This window comes from Ornithorhynchus anatinus, chromosome 11, assembly GCF_004115215.2.
Source record: "Ornithorhynchus anatinus isolate Pmale09 chromosome 11, mOrnAna1.pri.v4, whole genome shotgun sequence".
NCBI lineage: Eukaryota > Metazoa > Chordata > Mammalia > Monotremata > Ornithorhynchidae > Ornithorhynchus > Ornithorhynchus anatinus.
Window position 1 is genome coordinate 10,495,375 of NC_041738.1, and position 23,652 is coordinate 10,519,026.

General features: G+C 50.8%; 1 protein-coding gene across 1 annotated transcript; it reads right to left on the reverse strand.

Annotated features, from left to right (window-relative positions):
• Window positions 1–1,454: 1,454 nt before the first annotated feature.
• Window positions 1,455–22,191, reverse strand: KCNJ5 (potassium inwardly rectifying channel subfamily J member 5). The gene is made up of 3 exons (XM_029074590.2): window positions 22,043–22,191; window positions 3,377–4,320; window positions 1,455–1,954 (listed from the first exon to the last, which is right to left on the reverse strand). Exons 2-3 carry the CDS (start codon window positions 4,311–4,313, stop codon window positions 1,644–1,646), a joined length of 1,248 nt encoding a protein of 415 aa, XP_028930423.1. The 5' UTR covers window positions 4,314–4,320; window positions 22,043–22,191; the 3' UTR covers window positions 1,455–1,643.
• Window positions 22,192–23,652: the final 1,461 nt, after the last annotated feature.

The window sequence follows — 23,652 nt, forward strand, 5'->3', positions numbered from 1 at the left end:
TGAGTGCTTTAAAGCTGAGTATAAGGAGTTTCTTTTTGATGCGGAGGTGGATGGGCAGCAACTGTAGGTTCTTGAGGAGGGGGAAACTTGGATGGCTTTGTAGAAAAGTGATCTGAGCAGCAGGGTGAAGTAGAGACTGGAGTGGGGAGACACAGGAGGCAGGGAAGTCAGTGAGGAGGCCGATACAGTAGTTAAGGTGAGATAAGGTAAGTGCTTAGATCTGTGCAGCGAATGAGGAGTTAGTTTTGGAGTCCGAAGCCTTTGCCCAGAGGTCAAGCCCCAGCAAGCAGAATCAGGATCAGAGCCCAGGTCTGCTGAACTTCGGAGCCCACGATTCCTGACCACCCCAAGGTCGGCCAGTCTATCTCATCACTGCTCTTGCCCACCCTGGGACAATCGCACCTTGGCCCCACCCTCGGGCACCATCATTTCCTGTCCCATCAGTCACTTGGGAAGCAGGTGTGTCCTTGAGTCAGGTGTATGCTGGTGACTCTCAGAGGCAACAATGATGCTTTTCCTCCCCCTTTCCGTATCCCCCTTTTCCACCTCCTCGTTCTGGTGCTCCTTATGGGACCACTGAACCCCTCTCTCCTCCAGCCTGTTTCAGAGCCCCCAGTTGGGTAAGAAGGGGCCAGCAACTAATTAAAATGTTTTGAGATCCTTTTGGGGAAGATAATAATAATATTAATAACAGTAATAATTGTGGTTTTTATTAAACACTTACTCTGTGCCAAACACTGTACTAAGCACTGGGGCAGATACAAGGTAAATCAGGTAGGATATAGACCCTGTCCCAAATGGGGTTCATAGTCTAAAGGGGAAGGAGACTAGGTACTTAAATCCCCATTTCACAGATGAGGAAACTGAGGCACAGAGAGGTTAAGTGACTTTCTCAAGGTCATACAGCAGGCAAAGGGCAGCGCTGAGATCAGGACCTCCACCCAGGGAAGAGTCCCAGGCTGGAGGCCTTCCCTCCTCCACGGCCCCACGAGAGCTGCGGAAGGCAGGTGAGGTCGGCGGGAGGTTGGGAGGTGGATGCTGCTGATGATATGCCAGGTGGGCAGAGGCCTGAGCACTGCCTAGCACAGTCTCGTTTCCCCAGATGGAGAACGAGGATCCTCCTCCCCATCCTCCACAGTCACTCTGCTTCCCACAAAGCCAATGACACAGTTTCCAGCAGTCGAGAGGCCTCGCAGGGCATTGCCACTCCACGTGGTGGGCCCTCCCTGCCCATTCCACCTCCCCATGAGGGACCTCTTGGGGCTGAGGCATCTCTCAGCTTCCCTCGTCAGGGCACCAGGATAGGGACTGGCTCCAGAGGCCACACCAGTAAGGCAGAAAATCACAGCGTTTTTATGTCGCAGAGTTCCCACCGCTCCCATCCTCTGGGCACCCCCCGGGGGGGATGGAAACTTGAGAGGACAAGGAGAGAGGGGCAGGTGATTTTCCTGTAATTCCCAGGAGGACTGGCCTGGCCCGAGATGAGGCAAAGCTGGGATGCCACCATCCCTGAACCTGGGCCTTACGATGAAGCTTTCTAACCCAGAAGGTGCCAGGGAGGCAGTGGGCATCCCCGGGTGGTGAGGAGCTGGGCCCCACTGGGGGGCAGGCGGCGAGTGGTCGGTCCCTCCGGCATCCGGGCATCAGGCAGAGCCATCTGCTTCTCCGTCGGGGGTGTCCCTGGCTCCTTCCCCCTCCGCCTCTTGGACCCCGTCCTCCGTGGCCCAGCCGCCCAGCAGGGTGGTGCTGGGGAGCTGCCTGGGGGGCCACCCCTCCCGTCGGGCCTCGGCCAGCTCCTTGGCACAACAGGAGGGCGTGCGGGTCTCGTAGGTGGCGTGGAAGCTGTTGTAGTCCACCTCGTAGAAGCCCTTCTCCCGAGTGAGAACAGGTGTGAAGCGGTGTCCCCACAGCACCTCCGAGTCCATGTACGAGCTGCGTGCCTGGCACGTCATGCCTGGGGCACAGGGGAACACCGTGTCAGCTCACCCCCACTCCCTCTGTCCTGGTCCCGGGGAGCTCGGCCTGGACCGCCCTCAAACATGGACATCTGAGCTCCCTCCGCCACACAAGCCTCAGGAGCCAAAGTCAGGCAGCCCGAGACACAGATTGATCAATCAATGGATGGTTCTCCTGGCCCCCACCCCCCAGCAGTGGCTGAACAGGCTGGAGGAGGGGGAGGCTTTTTGGCCACTCCCCTTCTGCAGCCCCAGAGAACAAAGAACACACTGAGTGCAAAGCACAGTTACTGAGGGCTTAGAACGTTCAGAGCAGCAACCTGAGTGCCTGCAGTGTGCAGAGCACAGTACTGAGCATCCGTAGTATCGACAGCACTGTACTGAGTGCCTTCAGTGTTTAAAGAGCTGTACTGAGCACCTGTAAGGCTTACAGCATTGTACTGAGTGCCTTCAGTGTACAGAGCACAGGACTGAGCACCTATATTGTTTACAGCACTGTAAATGTGCAGAGCACTGTACTGCGCACCTGTAATGTTAACAGCACTTTGCCTTCAGTGTGCACAACACCTTACTGAGCATCTATGATTTTGCCTTACTAAAATCACATCCCTTCCAAGAGGCCTTCCCTAAGCCCTCATTTCCCCTACTCCCTCCTGCCTTGTCTATGCATTTGGATCTGTCTCCTTTAAACATTTAATAGACACACCAACCTCAGCCCTGCAGCAGGTACGTCCACAGCCATAATTTATTTTAATGTCTGTCTCTCCCTGTAGACTATATGCTCCTTAAGGGCAGGGAACACACCTATCAACTCTGTTGTATTGTTCTTTCCCAAGTGCTTAGTAAAGTGCTCTGCACCCAGGAAGTGCTCAATAAATACCATTTATTGACTGCCTATAGAGCACTGCACTGAATGCCTACCGTGTGCAGAGCACTATACTGGATGCTGGAACAGAGCATTCTGCCAGTCTTAGGTGCTAAAGACAAAGTCCCCAGTCCTGGATCTCAGCGAAAAAGGGAAAGACCTGCAGATTGAGCAAACAGGTGAAGGAGAAGTGGAGGGGGGAAGGAGAAAGTGAAGCAGAGAAGGAGAAAGGGGGAAGGGTAAAGGAGAGAGTGAAGTGTTTGCCCCATGCTCCATCCTTAACCATGTTTAGTGCTCATTCCTATGTTCAGTGCTTGCCCCATGCTCAGTGCTTGCCCCATGCAGTGTTTGCCCTATGCTCAATGTTTACCCTATGCTCAGCACTTGTCCCATGGTCAGTGCCTGCCCCATGCTCAGCGCTTGTCCTGTGCTCAGTGTTTGCACCATGCTCAGTACTTGCCCCATGCTCAGTGTTTGCCCTGTGCTCAGTGCTTGGCCCATGGCCAGGGCTTGCCCCTTAATCACCCCACGCCCTCCTGAGCACTGCAGACCTCACCTGTGGCTTCCACCATCCCCTCGAGGATGACAACCACCTCGAACTCCTCCTGCTGCAGCCGGGCACGGGACATCTCCCAGAAGGGGCTCTTCTCGTTGATCTCGTGGGAGATGATGAGTGGCGACACAAGAAAGAGGCGATCGTCCCCAGTGTCGAAGCCCACATTGATGTCTGTCTGGTTTAGGGGGATGAACTCCCCTTCCTTGGTCTGCCGGGATTGGATCAGCTTGGCCCGGATGGAGGCCTCCACGATGTGAGAATTCCGCAGGTCGCCCACGCGGAACATTAGGCACAGCTTATCGTCCCGCAGGGAGATGACCGCGTGGTGGGAGAACATGAGGGTCTCTGCCCTCTTCTTGGGCTGGCTGATCTTGACGAACATGCAGCCCACCATGAAGGCATTGACGATGGAGCCCAGGATGGCCTGGACCAACAGGAGGACGATCCCCTCGGGACACTTCTCTGTGATAACCCTGAAGCCGTAACCGATGGTAGTCTCCGTCTCGATGGAGAACAGGAAGGCGGAGACGAAACCACTGAGGTTCTCCACGCAGGGGACCCAGTCCACGTCCCCGACGTGGTCCAGGTCACCCCGGACATAAGCGATGAGCCACCACATCAGGCCAAAGAACAGCCAGGTCACGGTGTAGACCAGGGTGAAGACGAGGAGGTTGAAACGCCACTTGAGGTCCACCAGGGTGGTGAAGAGGTCGCTCAGGTAGCGGTAGGTTTCCTGGACATTGCCGTGATGCACGTTGCACTTCCCGCTCTTCTCCATGTAGCGCTGGCGAGGCTTCTTGGCTTCCACCAGGAGTCGGGATCGGTCCGTAGGGATAGGGCCGTCATCACGCACCTGCTTGGGAATCTTCTTGGAGTCCCGTGGAGTGGCTCCAATCTCCATGTCCTGGTTCATTGGGATTCTAGAGTCTCCGGCCATGGGTGGGCTAGTTTGGGAGCGGTGGAAGGGTGATAATAATAATAGTAATAGTTATGGTACTTGTTAAGCACTTACTATGTGCCAAACACTGTTCTAAGCGCTGGGGTAGATACAAGTCAATCAGGTTGGACACAGTCTCTGTCCCTCATGCTCACTGCCTTCATACCCATTTGACAGATGACGTAACTGAGGCTCAGAGATGTGAAGTGACTTGTCTAAGTCACAAAGCAGAATTGTGGAGGAGCCAGAAATAGAACCCAGGTCCCTCTGATTCCCAGGCCTGTGTTCTATCCACTAAGCCACACTACAGGGAGAGCATGGCTGAGGCTGGTTCTCCTTCCCTGGAGCTTTTACTGAGCTGGCCTCCAGAACTCATTCTCTCAACTGGGATCAATAATATTTGTTGAGTTCTTAATATGCCCCAAGCAATGGGGTGGATTCAATACAATCTAGACTTTAAGCTCATTATGGGCAGGGAATGTATCTGTTACAGTGACATACTGTACTCTCCCAAGCCCTTAGAACAGTGCCCTGCATTTGGTAAGTGAAGTGAATGATGGGTTCAGGCACACATGGGTCCCACAGTCGAAGGGCGAGGGAGAACACACATTTTGCAGGAGAGGAAAAGGAGGCCTAGAGCGGTTAAATGAATTGCCTGAGGTCTCACGGCGGGCAAATGGTGGAACTGGGATTTGAACCTGGGTCTCCTAGTCTCCTACCTCCTGGGTCTATGCTCTTCCCATTTCACAGATGAAAAAATTGAGACCCAGAAAGGTTCACTGACTTGCCTGAGGCACAAAGAAGTACAGGGGCCCGCACCAGAATTCAGGTCTCCTAACTCCTCCAGTCCCATACCCATATCCGCTGGATTCCACCGCCTTCCAGGATCCTTCAGGAGGGGCCACCCACTCCCGGAAAGGAGACAGGGCTAGGAGGGGATCTTGGTTGTAAATCACGCTAAAGGTAGCTGCCTCCTTCAAGATGTGAGCGAAGGTTCAGCCCCATTTAAAGCTGCCTCTGGGGATCCGAATCACGAATTCTCTTTGTCAGTTTCAAGAGCAGGCTTCCCTTGATGGCTGCTTCCCCCAGCTCATCCCGGTTGACATCCCTTCAGAAATCCCATTCATTGAGCAGTAAGCATCCTACTCTGAAGAAAGAAATAGCAACTGGCTGGTCCTAGCAGAGTGGGTTCGATGAGCGACTCAGGCCTGTGGAATCAGCTTGGGGGAAGGAGAGAGAAGGAAGGATGTCAGCCCTCTCCCCCATGGTTTAAAGATTAACTCAGAGAGGGGGATAGTATGATGAGCTTCAGGTCCTGTCTGCTGGCACCAAGTCAATTCGCTGCAGGTTTTCCCTTTCTTATAATGCCACCTGCTCCCTCTGCCCTCCACTTGATGGCAGTCAAGATAAATGAGGCAGAAGAGGGCTGGCAACCCTCTGAACCCCATGTTTGGGATGTGTCCCCAAAGCCCACAGCCAGAACCCTGCCCCTTTTATTGCTCTATGTCTTTCCTCGACTAAGCTCCCTAGATCTCTCCTGTTCCTGTCAGAGAAATTCATTCATTTATTCAATAGTATTTATTGAGCACTTACTATGTGCAGAGCACTGTACCAAGTGCTTGGAATGAACAAGTCGGCAACAGATAGAGACAGTCCCTGCCGTTTGACAGGCTTACAGTCTAATCGGGGGAGACAGACAGACAAGGACAATGGCAATAAATAGAGTCAAGGGGAAGAACATCTCGTAAAAACAATGGCAACTAAATAGAACCAAGGCGATGTACAATTCATTAACAAAATAAATAGGGTAATGTAAATATATACAGTTGAGCAGACGAGTACAGTGCTGAGGGGATGGGAAGGCAGAGGGGGAGGAGCAGAGGGAGATGGGGGGAAAAGAGGGTTAAGCTGCGGAGAGATGAAGGGGGGGCAGTAGAGGGAGTAGAGGGAGAAGGGGAGCTCAGTCTGAGAAATCTGGATCCTGAGTTAGCCTTAATCCCAATTATTATTTTATGACCAAGGGGTTCATTAAAACACCTACCTTTAGTCAAGCACTGGGATAAATCAGGTCCAACACAGTCCCAATCCTGTTTGGGACTCCCAGTTTAAGAAGGAGGGAGAGCCAGTATCTTATCTCCATCTGACAGAAGGAATGGAGGCTCAGTGGGGTTAAGTGACTTGCCCATGGTCACAGAGTAGGCTAGTGAGAGAAGTGGGATTTGAACCCAGACCCCTTACCTTCTCACCTCATATTCTAAGAACTAGGCCTCACTTACCCTATCTGGGATTCAGACGGTGCTCAATCTTTTTTTATCCTTTCCATGGGGAACTGTCAGAGTGGAATTGGAACCAGGTTTTGAGCCTCTGGGATACTCACCCCCACTGACCACCGATAGTATTTATATACATAGCTTTATATTTCCTTGCTTCCTTAAATTTCTTTTAGCTTCTGTCTTCTCCTCTAGACTGTAAACTCCTTGAGGGCTGGGATCATATCTCCTAACTCTACTGTACTCTCCCAAGGGTTTAGTACAGTGGCACAGTGCTCAGCAAATACTGTTAGTTGATTAATTGATTGGTTGGACCAGACTTTCTGATTCAATCTGATTCCTCCTTGCAGGTCCACAGAGTTCTAAGGTAGCTTCTCCCAGGCCCATTTAGACAGCAGTCATCCCCCCAACAACCTATTTCTCCACCATCTTGCAGTCTGTTGCTTGGAGACCCCCTTGGAGAAAGAAGCAGTGTGCTCTATTGGATAGAGCACAGGCCTGGGAGTCAGAAGGACTTGGGCTCCAATCCTGGATCCTCCATTTGTGTGCTATGTGACCTTAGGCAAGTCACTTCACTTCTCTGGGCCTCAGTTACCTCATCTGTAAAAATGGGGATTAAGACTGTGAGCCCCATGTGAGACAGGGACTGTGTCCAACCTGATTAGCCTGAATTTACCCCCGCATTTAATACAGTGCCTGGCACATAGTAAGTGCTTAACAAATACCGTAAAAAAGGGAAAAAAAAGAGAAAGGTTTGGATTTCCCAAGTGTGGTCACTCTCCCGCCTGGCCAGATGCATCCTCTTCGTCCCCCACAGGCTCTTTGAATCTGCACTGATTGATCCCAGTGCCCCAGAAAAGGGAGTCAGCCTGGTCTACGGGGAAGATCATGGGACTCAGCCTCAGGAGACCCTGGTTTTAATTCCAACTCGGCTCCTGGTCATCTGCGTGACCTTGTGCAAGTTACTTAACCACTCTACACTTCAGTTTCCCCAACTGTAAAATGAGGATAAGATCCCCATCTTCCCTTCCTCTCTGACTGTGAACCCTATAGGGAGATGATGCCTGTTCCTACTACCTTTTGGATTTAGAGCTTTGTGTAGGACAGGGACTGCATGCACTCTGAGTATCTTGTAATTACCCCAGTGCTTAGCAAGGTGTTTGACGCATAGAAGGAGCTTAATAAATGCCATCATGGTTATTATGTTGTGATCCTGGTCCAAACCCCCAAGGCTGTGCCCTCCCGGATGAGAGATAGAAAGAGCTGGTCCCTTATAAGGTATAAATATGATAATTGTGGCATTTAAGAGGTTACTATGTGCCAACCTCTGTTCAAAATGCGGAGGGAGGTACAATATAAGCCGTTATGGGTCTCACAGTGTAAAGGAGAGGAAGAACAGTAGTAGTAATATAATTTATGAAGCACTAACTGTGTGCAGAGCACTATATTAAGTGGTGGGAAAAAATATATAGGTGGGAATTATACACAATCTCTGTCCCTTGGGGGTCTCACAATCCAAAAATAGGTATCTTGCCCAGAGAAACCAAGTTGCTTTCCCAAGGTCACAGAGCAGGGAAATGGCGGAGCTGCGATAGGAACCCAGGTCTCCTGTGTTCTATCCACTAGATCAGGCTGCTTCTCAAGGCTTTCCTTCAAATCTTCTATTTAAAACTGAGGATCCTGAGGGGTTCCCCCTAAAAGGCAAATAACCTATTCTCTATCTGTAATGTATTTCAGAGTTGGTTTTCCCTTCTAGGTTGTAAGCCCCTTGTATTCTCCCAAGAACTTAGTAAAGCACTCTACACGCAGTAGTTGCTCGATAAATACTGAAGGTTGATTGACTGATTGAAAAGGGTGATAAGGCAGCCTCACCCAGGTTTTGTTGTGCTGGAAACCAGGGGAACAGAAGCAGAATCCATTTTGTTTCCGAGGATAATTCAAGGGGCTGAGTTAGTCTATTAACCCAGGCATGGAGAGGGTTCTGTTACCTTAGCAATGGCCTCGCTCTCGACACCGTCTTCCTGACTTCCTGACAAGATTTTGCAAATGCCAACTCCTGGCAGAGCCCTGCCGGAGCGTCTGGCTTCCCTCCTCCTTTCCCGTTCTTTCCCCCCTTCCCCTCTGCCCCATCCCTCAGGGCCCACAAAGCAAACTGTACCCACTGAGATTTTAAGGGCTGCTTGGGGAAATATTTTAAAGTTCTCAAAGAGATGGTGGAAATTTTCCTAATGAGCTCATGTATCTTACAAACAGCCACGCCTCCAAAGCTCCTGGTTTTGCCAACGACATTTCAATTCTTGCGCAGGCTGGCCATACGACATCAGGTGTGTTATCCCAGGCGGCTGCATGAAGTGATCATGTCACAAGCATTGTTTTGGATACTGAGTTCCCCTAGACCTCCCCTGGATGACTGACTGACTGACTGAATGAATCTAATCAGAAAGCCCTCTGGAGAATGCAATTCTATAGCAATTCAGCCTTGTCTCCACAAATTCAACAGCATGATGTTGTTATAGTCACCATCATCATTTGACATTTTTTTTAAGTGCTTGCTTTGTGTGGCAAACTGTGCAAGGAGCTGGGACAGATAAGAGGAAAGTTCCAAGGCACTTTGGATGGGGTAGCAGGGTGCTCACAATCTGAATGGGGAAATTGACAGTGGGCACTCAGGGAAAGAAATAACTGGGAAAATGCAGCACAAACAATAAACCAACAGCAGAAGGGACAACCTATTAGGCTAGCGGGAACAGTCCTAGGTCTCCTCTCACCGCTCCCTGCAGGCCCATTCCTTGATAGAGTTGTGCTAAACATCTCCCCTACACCTCAGTGATTATGTTCACAGGACCCTAGGAAGGGAATGCAAAGGCTGTGCAGCAAGAGGAGGGGTAAGGGTCAGAGCTTGCCCTGGAAGATCACAGTTATAAAATGATGATTCTTTTTTCTATTTATTTGTTAAGTCCTTACTATGTGCCAGGCACTGTACTAAGCACTGGGGTAGATACAAGATCATCAGGTTGGACACAATTCATGTCCCATATGCAGCTCAAAGTCTTAATCCCGCTTTTACAGATGAGGTAACTGAGGCCCAGGGACAAGAAGTGACTTGCCTAGTGGATAGACCATGGGCCTGGAAGTCAGAATGAGCTGGGTTCTAAATCCTAAATCACTTTGCTGTGTGATCTTAGACAAGTCACTTCACTTCTCTGGGCCTCAGTTACCTCATCTGTAAAATGAGGATTGAGACTGTGAGCCCCGTGTGGGACAGGGACTCTGTCCAACCCGATTTACTTATATCCACCCCAGTGCTTACTATAGTGCCTGGCACATAGTAAGCATTTAACAAATACCACAATTATTATTATTATTTCTTACAATGAAGAAACTGAGGCCCAGAGAAGATACGTGACTGGACCAAGATGACTCAGCAGTGAAGTGGCAGAGCCGGGACCATGATCTGGGCCCTTTGCACCAGGCCACATTGCCCCTGGGATCCAGTCATGTCATGTCACGTGTGTAGTGAGGTACTGTGATATCACCTGTATCTCCTTGTCCAATATCCACAAGGGCTGTCAGTGGCCACTCTAGCTGCAGCCCCTACTTCTGTCAATCAATCAATCAATAGCATTGTTTGGGCACTTACTGTGTGCACAGCACTGTACTAAGTGCTTGAGACAAGGCAATAGAGTTAGTAGACATGATCCCTGCCTTCCAGGAACTGACAATCTAGCAAGGGAAACAGATGCTCATATAAATTACAGATAAGGGAAGTAATCAAGAATAAAGACTTTTACTTTAAGTCCTTAGGCAGTGCAGAAAGGCCAAAGTGGCATTTGAGAGGATATAAAACAGGCAGAGAAGAGATTAATCAAGGAAGACTTCCTGGAGATGTGATTTCAGAAAGGCTTTAAAGATGGAGTCTGGCTCCACTCCTTCACTTTCCAATTCCCAACCCCTCTCTCCTGAATTTTGCCAGAAAGTACTAGCTCTTAATTAGCTCACTAATAAATCAGGTCCCATTATTGCCCTTCCATAAAAGCAGACAGAACCTAAGCCTACAATTAAGACCACGCAGGGGAGAGAACTGCATTAAGTAAAGAACAATACAAAGGGTACAATAAGAGGAGGGTTATTTTAAGGTGTTGGTTTTTGAACTGGTGCTGTTTTCTTAAGAAATCACTTGCCCCAACGCTAATTTTACCCAAACCCCACAATCTTCTATTCGGTATTGGGTGAATCTGTGAAAGTCAGAGGTCCTAGGAGGTCATCTGCACATTTTCCCAGGTGAACAGAAATGAATTTATCTATGCAAATATCCTTCGTTCGTGTGCATTTTATTTATGCATATTTATGTGTACTTCCAGACAGGCTTTTTACATAAACAGATGCACAGAGCCTGTCTGTATTTATGCCAAATGGGGAGTCTGGGAAAGTGTTCACTGCTACTTTTCACCAAGTTAGCCTTCATACTGTGCTTACTCATTGACTCCAACCCTTGGCTCACCCTATTCCCTCAGTTTGAACTTTCTCCCTTCCTATAACTGCCAGATCTCTAGCCCTCCCATTCTTTAAAGCCCTGAGCACTAGACTGTAAGCTCCTTGTAGGATGGGATCATGTCTTCTTCTATAATCTCCCAGTTGTTTAGTAGAGCTACAGGTTGATTGATAAACATAGTATTGAGGGTTAGTATTGGGATGACATGATTTAGAGGTACTGGGAATCAATCAGGGAAGCCTTCGTGGGGGAGGTGGGCTTTGAGGAGGCCTTGAAGATGGAGAGATCTGGGGTCTGGCGAATTTTAAGTGGGAGGGAGTTACAGGCAGAGGTAATGGCATGAACTAGTATTCTAAGTGGCCCGATAGAGCTATTGCACTAACCCGAATGCCTCACTGCTAAAAATAATAATAATTATGGCATTTGTTAAATGTGCAGTATGTGCTGAGCTCTGTACACAGTTCTGGGGTAGATACTAAAAATTCACATTGGACATAGTCCCTGTTCCACATGGTGCTCACAGTCTTAAGTAGGAGGGAGAAGAGGTATTGAATCCCCATTTTACAGATGAGGAAACTGAGGTACAGAGAAGTGAAATGATTTGCCCAAGGTCACAAAGCAGGCAAGAGGCAGAGCCAGGATTAGAACCCAGGTCCTATGACTCTCAGACCTGGCCTCTTTCCACTAGGTCAATTGCTAATCCCTCCTATATAGACTGTGAGCCCCATGTGGGAAAGGCTCTGTGTCCAACCTGATTATCTTGTAATAATAACAATAACAACAGTATTTGTTGAGGGCTTACTATGTGCCAAGCACTGTTCTAAGCACTGAGGTAGATACAAGTTGATCAAGTCAGACTCAGTCCCTATCCCACATGGGCCTCACAGTCTAAATAGGAGGGAGAACAGCTATTGAATCCCAAATTTACAGTTGAGGTGACTGAGGCCCAGAGAAGTATAGTGACTTGCTCAAGGTCACAAAGGAGGCAAGAGGCAGAGATGGGACTCATAGACCTGTGCTCTATCGACTAGAGCATGCTGCCTCCGCGATCTGGTGACTTCAGATGGACTTCTGCCGAGGCAGTGTGTGATGTCATTGTATTACATTGCGTGCAAACTGAGGCACATATGACATCACCTGTGACTCCTTGTCCAATATCTACAAGGGCCGTCAGTGACCACTCTAGCTGCAGCCCCTACTTCTGTCAATTAATCAGTAGTATTGTTTGGACCCTCACTTTGGGCAGAGTGCTGTACTAAGCACCTGAGAGAGGGCAATAGAGTTAGTAGACTCAATGCCTACCCTCAAGAACCTGACAGTCTGGTGAGGGAAACAAGACGCTAAAATAATAATAATCATAATTGAGGTACTTTCTGCCACTAGCTCAGGCTGCCTTCTCTGCCTGATATTCTTTCCTCCAGGGGAGCGTCAATGTCCTTCTAGCTCAGATGTTTGGGCAGTGCCTGGGAATGTGTCCATATATGGGTAAAATGAGCGGTGACAGAGGGACGCTCCCTCCTCAGCCCACCCTCAAGGGCCCTGTTATCGGAAGGGGACCAGAAGCAGGGGGAGTCGGGGGATGGTTCACCCCGGCAGGAGTCCAGAGGTTAAAGGAGTGGAGAGTCATGTAGGCAGGCTGCTGGCTTGACATTTACCGTCCTTGGTTTCCCTCCTCCCAGCAGCATCCAGCCACTCCCAGTAGATTCCAGCCACTCCCAGCTGCTCCCAGCCATTCCCTGGTGTTCTCCATTCACTCTCAGCTGCTCCCAGTCATTCTCAGCCATTCCTTCGGCTTTCAGTTACTCCCAGTTGTTCCCAGTCACTCTCGGCCACACCCTGCTTCTCCCTGTTACTCCCAGCTGCTCCCAGCCACTCTTGGATGATGGGAGAGGAACTGTGAGGTCTGAAGCGATTAAGGGCTCTAGTTCTCATGGCTGGAGGTGGCTGCAGAAATGGAGATGGAGTGGGAGCGGAGTCTGAGACCTCACTTTCATGTCTAGCACTTACTCCCCCCCTCCCCCGCCCCCCCCAGACTGATGGGGAATTCACAGCCACCTTCGTTCCACACTCCTTGCCATCTCTCCAAGAAGAATGCTAGGTTGGTGACTTCACCAGGAAGACAGGACCAGGAAAGCCCAGAGAGTTCAAGACTCTGTCTGCAGTCATCCAGCAAAACGATGAAAAAGCTGATATTGTCAACTCTCGAGTGTCGGCTGTGTGTGAGCCCAGGGAGCAGGGACTCCTGGCAGGCAAGGATCTGGTTCTTAAAGCTTTGCACAGAGTAAGATCAAAGACCATGAGCAAGGATCAATCCTGGCTCAGACCATAGACCATATATCCCAGTGCCCTGACTCAAACAGTGACAACAGGATGTTTAGAGGAATAGTGAGATGGTTGAAGGCCTCATCAATTAGGCAGTACTGCCTAATGGAACAACTCTGCAACTGAGAGGGAGAAGACCTGGGTTCCGGTCCCTTGTCTGCCACTGGCCTGCTAACGTGATCCTGGACAAGTTACTTTACCTCCCTGTGCCTCTGTTTCCTCATCTGTAAGTGGGGAAAAGAGATTTGTTCTCCCTACCTTTCAGAATGGGGGACAGGGACTGTGTCCAATCTGAATTCTTTCTATCTTTTTCAGCACTCAGCACTGTGACCTTGGCTGAGTCACTTAACTTCTCTTTGCATCAGTTCCTTCATCTGTAAAATGGGGATTAAGACTGTGAGCCCTGTGAGGGGCAGGGACTGTGTCCAACCCAATTATTTTGTATCTACCCCAACGCTTAGTCTAGTGCACAGATTGAATGAATGAATTAATGAATGGCACATAGTAAATGCTTAAATATACGATTAAAAATAGTAAGTATTTAATAAATACCCTAATTAATCCAGTCTCATGGTGTACCGACCCACCGTGGTCATGGATTTATTCCAACCCCCCTTGAAGCTACTGCTATCTCTGGGTGAGCCATACTGTCAATAACTGATTCCATATGAATGCCATTCACTGGCTGAAAAAGAAAGAGATTGCTTTGCTTCTTATGAATGTGTCGCTATCAGTGTGGGCCTGTGCCCTCATCTCCAACTTCCCTATCACTTACCTACCTGTATTCTACACTTGATTACTTCCTCCTCCTATCTGTATTATCCTTCAGTGTCTGTCTCCCCCACTAGATTGTAAACTCTTTGAGGGCAGAGATTCTGGCTTTTCACTCTCTTCTACTCTCCCAAGCATTTAGTACATTGTTCTGCACAAACTGCTCAATAAGTACTACTGATTGATTAACTATCTGTATTCCCTGTTAGATGAAAGGTCAGAGATCATGGCAACTAACTCTACTGAACTCTCTCAAGCACCTAGTATAATGCCCTGCATATAGTAAGCATTCAGTAAGTATGATTGATTGATTGATGGTTGTTCCCTTCAACCCCAAAGCTGATAGTGTCAGAGCTGGTACAAACAAATAAACTGCAGAACAGCAAAGCCATCCAGCGACTTCCAAATCACCTTACAATCAGTAGACTAGACACCTCTGCCTTCAGATTAGAAGGATTGTAAATTAGACTGTAAAATCCTCCACCAGACTCCTTGGGACAGGGAATTAATCTACCAGTTAGTTCCATTGTATTGTACTTTCCCAATCACAAGGTGCAGCACACCATACCTAGTAAGACTCCACGAGTACCACTGCTTGATAGAGAAGTGAGGGATCGGTGACCCAGAGGGGCAGTCTGGCTCCCTGGTATCCTACGAGCAATTCTGTAGCCTTCATGAGGTTCGAGGAGCCGATGCAACCGGGATCATTGAAGGCTTGTTTGGACTGTGCCTTTGCTGGTCCCCAACCCCCTCATCCCCTCCCCATCCCCAGACTAGGGAAGCTGTAAAACCAGATGCATTGTTTCTCCACATCAGAAAAGTCTGGGTTCCTGTAGCAGCCCACTGTCTTAACCCCTTGGGATTATGTTTCTTGGAAAGGCCTAAAAACACATCCAAAAACACACAGAGAGGAAGACTGAATAGTTTCCTTAAAGGCTTGAGGTTGTGGGGAGGGTAGAAAAGATAAGGCTGGTCTGAAAGAACTGCAAGGAGATTTGGAGTTTTCTCTGTCAGAGAGTTTACATTCTGGACAAAATGCACACACAGAGGTTTGGCTGTTCTGCATGGCATTTTGAGGCCAATGTGAGCAAGTCTAAGTGAGAGTCACTTGGACACAAATTCTCCTTGAGTGTCCTTCGGGGCCTTTCCCACTTATCTCTAAGAGAGGCTACCTGGCTGGCCAGGGAAAAAAGTAGTTTACAGAGTCTCCAGGGAGAAAAAATATATTGAATTTTACATAATTAAATGTCACAGAGTCCCACCAGTCTGTCCAGCTACAAAACTCTGCAGGAGAGGTGATTGGAGTTCTCTGGACTTTTTTTTTCACATTTATCAATCAATCAGTAGTATTTATCAAGGGCTTCCTTTATGTTGAGTCTGGACTAAGAGCTTGGGAGAGTCAATAGAGTAGGAGACATGATCCCTGCCATCAAGGAGCTTACAGTCTAGCAGGGGAAGCAGACAATACATCACAGGTGGGAAGAAACAACATCAAAATACAAAACAAGAAGGAGCAGCAGAGTTTAAAGATGTTCTCAAATCCTGGGTGGTGGAGGAAGTGCTCTAGTATTTGGGTGACTGGCAATGTGCAAGTGGCATTTGGGAGGGGAAATAGGGTGGGAAGATGAGAGTTAATCAGGGAAGACCTCTAGCCTGTAAATTCCTTGTGGGCAGGGATCATATCTACTACTCTACTGTACTCTCCCAAGGCCTTAGCACGGTGCTCTGGATCCTGTCTTCCTACTGTATTGCATTGTACTCTCCCAAGGCCCTAGGTACAGTACTCTGCATAGAGTCAGTGATCAATAAATACCACTGATTGATTGAGGAGAAAGGGTCTTGAAGAGAGGGAGAAGGGTGATCTGCTAGATGTGGAGGGGGAAGGGAGTGCCAAGAAGAACAAAGTTTCCCTCCAATGCAGCAGGGAGTATGGCCTCTATTTACTGTTTCCCTACCCTTAATTGAAGGGATCCTGTCCATGAGAGCTGTCCAGATAGTTTGACACTCACTTCTACTAATACTCCTCTCCCTTCCACCCTTCTCCTCCTTTTTCTCTTCCTCTTCATTACTATTATTGTTGATATACTAATACTTATCTCCCTCCTCTTCCTCTTCATTATTTTCATTGTTTATATTATTATTATCAGGAGATAAGTGCCAAAATGTCAGTGATGCCTTTGGTTGCACATTTTGGGGATATGTGAACCCTTGGCCATATTTGCCTCATGCTCTCTGGCGGTGACCCTTGAGAAGAGGCCAAAACTATGATACCTTTGTTCCATTGCAATACTGAACTGTAGGCACATATTGAGAATGAAATAATGAAGAGATTTAATAATTAAATCAGAATCTATAAATGGTTTCCTGAAGCAGCGTGGCTCAGTGGAAAAGAGCCTGGGCTTTGGAGTCAGAGGTCATGAGTTCGACTCCCGGCTCTGCCACTTGCCAGCTGTGTGACTGTGGGCAAGTCACTTAACTTCTCTGTGCCTCAGTTACCTCATCTGTAAAATGAGGATTATCTGTGAGCCTCACGTGGGACGACCTGATTACCCTGTATCTCCCCCAGCGCTTAGAACAGTGCTCTGCACATAGTAAGCACTTAAATACCAACATTATTATTCCTGCCTCACTCCACCCCAATGGATAGAATTCCTTTGCTGGTGCCAATTTGCCAAGCAGAATAGGTGAAAGGGAGGGTGGTGGGGGGTTTGAGGAAAAGGAGAAGCAGGGGGAGGAAGCAAAAATGAGAGGAGGAAAGCGAGAAGGAAGGAGAGAGACTAATAAGGCAGAACCAGATGCATCAAGAGAGAAAGAGAGGAAGAGATCAGCTATACTTTGCCTCCCCATCTTATCTTCGAATAGCTCTCCCCAGAGATCTTGTCCATTAGAGCATCTGTGCATTTAGGCCTGGTTTGGACACTAGAGCATGGTGACATAAGCTGCCTATCACCCCGGACCTCGGTTTTCTTGTCTCAGTTGGCCGAGACAACTGAGCGTGTCACTGGATGAGAATGGGTCCCAGGTGTTGGCCAGGCAGGATGAGAGAATGGAGCAGGTCGGGGTGGTGATGGGGGAGATGCAGAGTGTGGGCTACTAAATGAAGTGCAGAGAATCAGGCCAGAGCTAGCCTGGCCCAGAGGAGAGAGTAGGAGTATGTCTGGGGTGGGGAAGGAACAGGGCAGGCCTGAGCTTATCACCGACAACCAAAGAAAGCTCCCATTATGTGGCTGCCCTCGTCTGCCTCTCAGCACTGCTTCTCTTGCTCTCCGTCTCTCTCTCTCTTTTACGAGCACCATGTTCACAAAGGCAATAAAGATGGGCTGTGGAAGTGGGAGCTGCATGGCTATAAAGCAGAATCTCTGGCAGCATAGCACGGGAGAGCGTGGGGGCGGGCAGCACACACAACTCTAAACAGATTCAAGAAGCAGACAGGGAGAGAGAGAGAAAGGGAAAGACAGGGAGGTAGAGATAAAGAGCAGAGACAAAGGGAGAGAGACACAGAGTCAGAGAAGTAAAGGGCCACAGAGGCAGAAAGAGATATATATAGAGAGAGAGGTTGAAAGAGGGACAGAGAGAAACAGATAGAAAGAGAGAGAGAGGCAAAGAGATAGAGATAGCGAAAGGCAGAGTAAGACAGAGATAGCTACAGAGAGGCAGAAAGAGACAGAGAGACCGAGAGGAAGAGACAAAAAGAGAGAGGGCAAAAGACAGAAGGGGAGAGAGGAGAAGAGTGAGAGGAGAAACCAGATGTGAATGAGATGGGGAAGACATGAAGGATGAAAGCCCTCTCCCCTTCACTGCTCTCCCCAGACCACTGCTGCAGCTTCCCGGGTCATGCCCAGCATCAGGGCCGGCCACTGCCTCAGGGAGCACTGACTGGCCATAGGCCGTGCAGGCTCCCTCTGCCTGAGTGGGAAAGGGGAGTGGGGTCTCAGGAGCAGCAACTCCAGCCCTGGAGCTGGGGGAGCGGTTGGAGTCAGGGTCTCCCCAGAGGGTCACAATGGGTTTAGAGGTTTGAGCCAATTTGTGCAGGGTGCCCTCACACCACACTCTATTGGACACCTGACACACAAGCCTCAGAGACTGCCATGGTGGCACGTGGAAAGCCGGGGGTGGTAGATGGTTTTCTGTTGCCTGAAGCCGGCCCTGATAACCTCCCTGGCCCCGGAGGTGGGCTGGTTGTCAGACTAGCATGGTGCTAGCCAGGGTGGCCTTCTGGCGTGCCCCTTGGGGGCTATGAGATCGTAACGTGCCTTAGTCACACACGCTCCACGGACCCAGAGTTCCTGGTAGAGCAGAGACAAGGGTCAATCCTGCCCAGTGTCACCTGAACCCTGCCCACCTGACCTCTAGTACCCCTCTGCTCTGGACCAAATCACTGACCCTTCCTCCCTACTAGAAACCCAGCTTCCTCCCCAAGCCTTCCCAGAATGCCAACTGCAGACGCTCTGATCATTCCATCAATTCTTCAGCCCTTCCTTGGGCTGTGTAAAGGAAGACCAGGCAACGATTTGAATTAGATGATTTAGTCACTGACCTTCCTAGAGACAGGAGGCTGGACCAGGTGGCCTCACAAGGACCCTTCTATCCCTGGGACTTTATGATTCTATTTTACATGATCTGAAAGTGTCAGAAGCCTAAATATCGTGTCTAGTGCTAGGAAGGGAAGGATAAGTGTCAGGGGCATGGATGGAGGTGGGGGTAGGGGGTGTCTTCAGGAAACTTGTCCCTGGAGCAGGGGCTGAGGCTGGGAGAAAGAGGAATTCCAGTTTAGTGATCTTGAGGCTCTGGTCCCCAATCCCAGCAGGCTAGAAGAGTGAGTCTGCATCTTGGCAATGAAGGGCAGAGTCACAGTCCTTGCTCAGTGGGTGGGAAGACCAGGTCATGGGAAGAAATTAGACCGAGGAGTCCTTGATTCAAAATGCTATTTTCCCCTGGTCAGGACCCTTACTTGGACCAGCACCCACCTCCAAGTTAGATCCAGAGACTATGAAAAAGGCCATCCTGTGGGTTAATTCACCTCCCTGCTTTGAATCAGGAGCATTTTTTGAGAGCCTTTTGTGTGCAGATTACACAGCAGGTAAATGGCAGAGCAGGAATTAGAGCCCAGATCCCAAGTGCTTGGGAAGAGAACAATAGTGTACAAGAGCTCTGCCCTCAAAGATCTTACAATCTAGTAGCAATGACTGAGCACCTACTTGTTGCATGGCACTGTACTAAGCGCATGGAATAGAATGAGTAGACAACTCCTGCCTTCAAGGAGCTTACAGCCTAGCTGGGCAGACCATCACTTAAACACACCCCTTCCTGCCCTGTCAGAGGAGGCTTCACACATATGTTATTTCACCTAGTTCAATTTGCTTGGATACTTGACCTGGCTCCTCTCCTTGCAGTGGCCTTGACTCAAGGTAGGGTACCTGTTGGGATCCAAGTTCTGGCTGCTGTAGGTGGTAGGCCAATAAAAGTGAATGATTAGCACCAAAGTCTCTGCTGCATGGCTGCTCTTTTCAGCCACTTCTCTCCCTCAGTAAATGTTCCTGAGTTTGAGGCTGGAAAGGAGGCCCTAGCAGGCCCTTGCCCAGGGCCTCTTGTTTGAGTGCTGCTTAACCTTTTTCCCTACCATGCTCACTAGCCCCCACCAGGGCTACAGAGGGGAGATGGAGCCCAAATCCACCCATATAGTCTCTTGCAGGTGACTCGGGTGCCAGGTTCGGGAGATAGGTCTCTGGGTTTAGATCTGCATCACCTGGGACTTTGTCTCCCCAGTCCTAAATATTAGCCCCATATTCCTAACTCCATCCTCAGAGACATCCATGTGGAAGTCCTGGACTGCTTCCTGAATCCACTCCAGAGCCTGGGAAGATATGACAAGGACAGCAGAGGCATTCTGGCGTGCGGGCCCAAAACCCACAGCCTGAAGCCTGGCTGTGAATCTTTTGCTGTGCCATTTGGGTAAGGTGGCTTAACCTTTCTTTTTTCAGCTCTTCCTCACTGTGGGCAGGGAACATTTACCAACTTGGTTGTACCGCACTTTCCCAAACACTTAGTACAGTGTTCTGCACACAAAGAAGACTCAATAAAGACATTGATCTATTTCCTCTTGGTAAACTAGGGATGAGGACGACAATGATTTCCCAGGGAAGGAGGGCAAAGACCAGAGGGTAACAACGGGTTTAGAGGTTTGAGCCAATCACTGTGATGATTTTCCACAGTGTAGCGGTGGATTTGAGAACAATGGAGAAGGAGGCTTGAACCTCCAAACACAGAGGGCCATTCAGCCGGGAGCAAGGGTGCTTTTGAAATGAAACAGTCCTTCAGTGGGCCATGTGGGAAGACAGCTTAGCAAAGGAGAAGAGGAGGGCAGGGCCAAGGGAGGAAGAAGAAGGAGGGAGGAAAAGAAGGGAGGAAAGGAAGGGGAGGATTTGGAAACGGGGGAAAATGGGAGAGGAGACAGAGGGAGAGTGCGGGGAGAGAAGGGGAAAGGAGGGAAGAGGAAAGAGAATCAATCAATGGTATTTATTGAGCACCTACAGTGCATAAAACATTGTACTAAGCATTTAGGAGAGTACAACACAACAGTGTAGATATTCCTGCCCACAAGAAGCTTACAGATTTGAGGGATGGATGAAGAGAGGAAGGGGGTTGAGCAAGGAAGAAAGAATAGAATGGGGAAAGAGAGGCAAAGGAGGAGAGAGGGGAGGAGGAAGAGGGAGCAGAAGAAAAGGGAGCAGGTGTTCTGGGTCCCTGGTCTGGGCCTCAGCCTACATCCTCAGGCCATGAAGCCCAGGCACTCTCGGCCGGAGCCTGGTGGTCAGCCCACCCTGAGCAGAAGAGGGACCAGGGGATACCGTGATGGTTCCAGCCCCCGAGAGTGGGCCCAGTGCAGCCTGGGCAGGAGGAGAGTTTCACCCCACTCCTTGGGACGTTTCCAATCGAAGGAGAAGCATGGGAGTCACTGGGAGACAGAGAGGTCTCCCTTTGTGGAACAGACCGGCTGGACTCCAGCCCCCTGCTCCCCCCACGGCACCCAGACCGGTTATTCCAAACACTGTCTCTAGAGCCCGGGCGATGGGCAGGTCAGCCAAACAGCCAAGGGAGGAAGGGGGACCCGTCCACAGGGGCGGTGGTTGAATCTTTGAACCCGGGAGCCCACCCTGTGCCGGGTGACCCCCGGCCCCTGCCGGAGCTGAGTGATCCGGTCCGCCCATTGCCCGGTTCGGGATAGCACCTCGCCCTCCGGGACCTCTCCGGCCCTCTTCTTCGCGGGACAGAGGGGGAAGGAGGGGAGGGGGAGGGGGGAAAAGGAGGAGGGGGGAGAGAAAGGAGGAGGGGGGAGAGAAAGGAGGAGGGGGGAGAGAAAGGAGGAGGGGGGAGAGAAAGGAGGAGGGGGGAGAGAAAGGAGGAGGGGGGAGAGAAAGGAGGAGGGGGGAGAGAAAGGAGGAGGGGGGGAGAAAGGGGGGGGGGAGAAAGGAGGGGGGAGAAAGGAGGGGGGAGAAAGGGGGGGAAGAAGGGGGAGAAAAGGAGGGGGAAAAGGAGGAAGGGGGAAAAAGGAGGAAGGGGGAAAAAGGAGGAAGGGGGAAAAAGGAGGAAGGGGGAAAAAGGAGGAAGGGGGAAAAAGGAGGAAGGGGGAGGAGGAGGAAGGGGGGAGGAGGAGGAAGGGGAGAGGAGGAGGAAGGGGGAAGGAGGAGGAAGGGGGAGGAGGAGGAAGGGGGGAGGAGGAGGAAGGGGGGAGGAGGAGGAAGGGGGAAGGAGGAGGAAGGGGGAAGAGGAAGAGGGAGGAGCGGGAAGAGGAGGAAGGAGGAAGAAGAGAGCAGGGGCAGGAGGAGGAGATGATGGTTGGGGGTTGGGGATGGGGGGCGCCGAGAGAGACTTACTTGTTGCAAGTGTCGCTGATGCGGTGGTGCGGGAGCCAAGTTGTGCGGGTCCGGGCCCTGGAGGAGCTGCGCTGCCGCCGGCCGCCGCTCCCCGGGCCCCCCCCGGACGCCAGCACCGCCAGCACCGCCCACCCATCACCGGAGCCCCGGGCCCCGGTCCGTCCGGGCTGGGAGCCCCCGGGCCCGGCCCTGCCCCTCCCCTCCCCGCTGATCCCGTTCTTTCCGGGGGAGGGGGCGGGCGCCGGCCGGAACACGTGAGCCCCACCCTCGCCGGCTGCCTCTCCAGCAGCCCACCAACGAGGCCCGGGGCCGCTGCCCGCAATCGGGACAGAGTCGGGACAGACCCAGACCCGCACCCGGACACTCACCCGCACCCGGAGGGGGCTGGGGGGGGGGGGCGGCCGGAGGAGGGGGGCAGCAGACCAGAATGTCCTGGGAGGCGAACCCCTGGTCATCATTCCCTGGCCCCGGCCCCCAGTCCCAGCCCCCAACTCCCAGCTCCCATCCCCCAGCCCCCAGCTTCCATCTCCCAACCCCCAGCTCCCATCTCCCAACCCCCAGCTCCCATCCCTCAACTCCCAGCCCCCAATCCCCAGCTCCCATCCCTCAACCCCCATCCCCTAACCCCCATCCCTCAACCCCCATCCCCTAACCCCCAGCCCCCAACCCCCAGCCCCCAACCGCCGGCCCCCACCCCCAAACTCCCATCCCTCAACCCCCAGCCCCCAACCCCCAAGGTCCCAGCCGCTGTGGGTGAGTGGACGGCAGGCTCCTGCCTGCCTCCCGGAGTCTTCCTGACGCTTGAAAGCCCAGGCGCAGTCCCCAGGGACTGGGAAGGTTGACCGCCCGGTCCCCAGGGAGCATCTTTCTTGCCATGCAGACAAGAAGGAGGGACAGAAGAGGGCCAGTGAGACAGAGACAAATCCAAGTTAAATGTGGGAGGGAAGGTGTCTTGCAGAAGGCAGAGGGACAGTTGCTTGTTCTGTCCATATCTCCCTAATCCTCACACACTTCCAGTGGTTGCCCATCCACCTCCACATCAAAAACAAAGTCTTCACCATTGGCTTTCCCGTTCCTACCTTAGCTAATCCTCCGAACCAACCGGTAAGCTCTACGCATCTAATGCCAAACTACTTTTTGTACCTCCGCCCCATTTATCCTGCTACTGACTCCTTGTCCTCGGTCTCTCTTTCCAGCTTGGAACTCCTTCCCGCTTCATATCCAACAATCCACCGGTCTCCTCACCGTCAAAACCCTCCTAAAATCACATTGTTAAGAAACCTTCCCTAAATAAACCTTTATTTCCCCCAACCCCCCACCCACTGTGTCGGCTAGGCACTTAGCTGTGTACCCCCCCTTAATCACTTTGATACTCACCGCAGCCCCATATTGCTTATGTAAATATTCTACTCTATTTTCCCTCTCTACCTCTAATCTATTTTAATGTTTGTCTCCCCTGTGGACTGTAAACTCCTGGTGAGAAAGGATTGCAAGAGTCTACCAAATCTTATATTGTACTTTCCCAACTGATTAGTAAAGTGCTCTGCTCACAGTAAGTGCCCAATAAATATCATCGACTGGCTGACTGCTTGCAGGATCTCAGCTCCCCA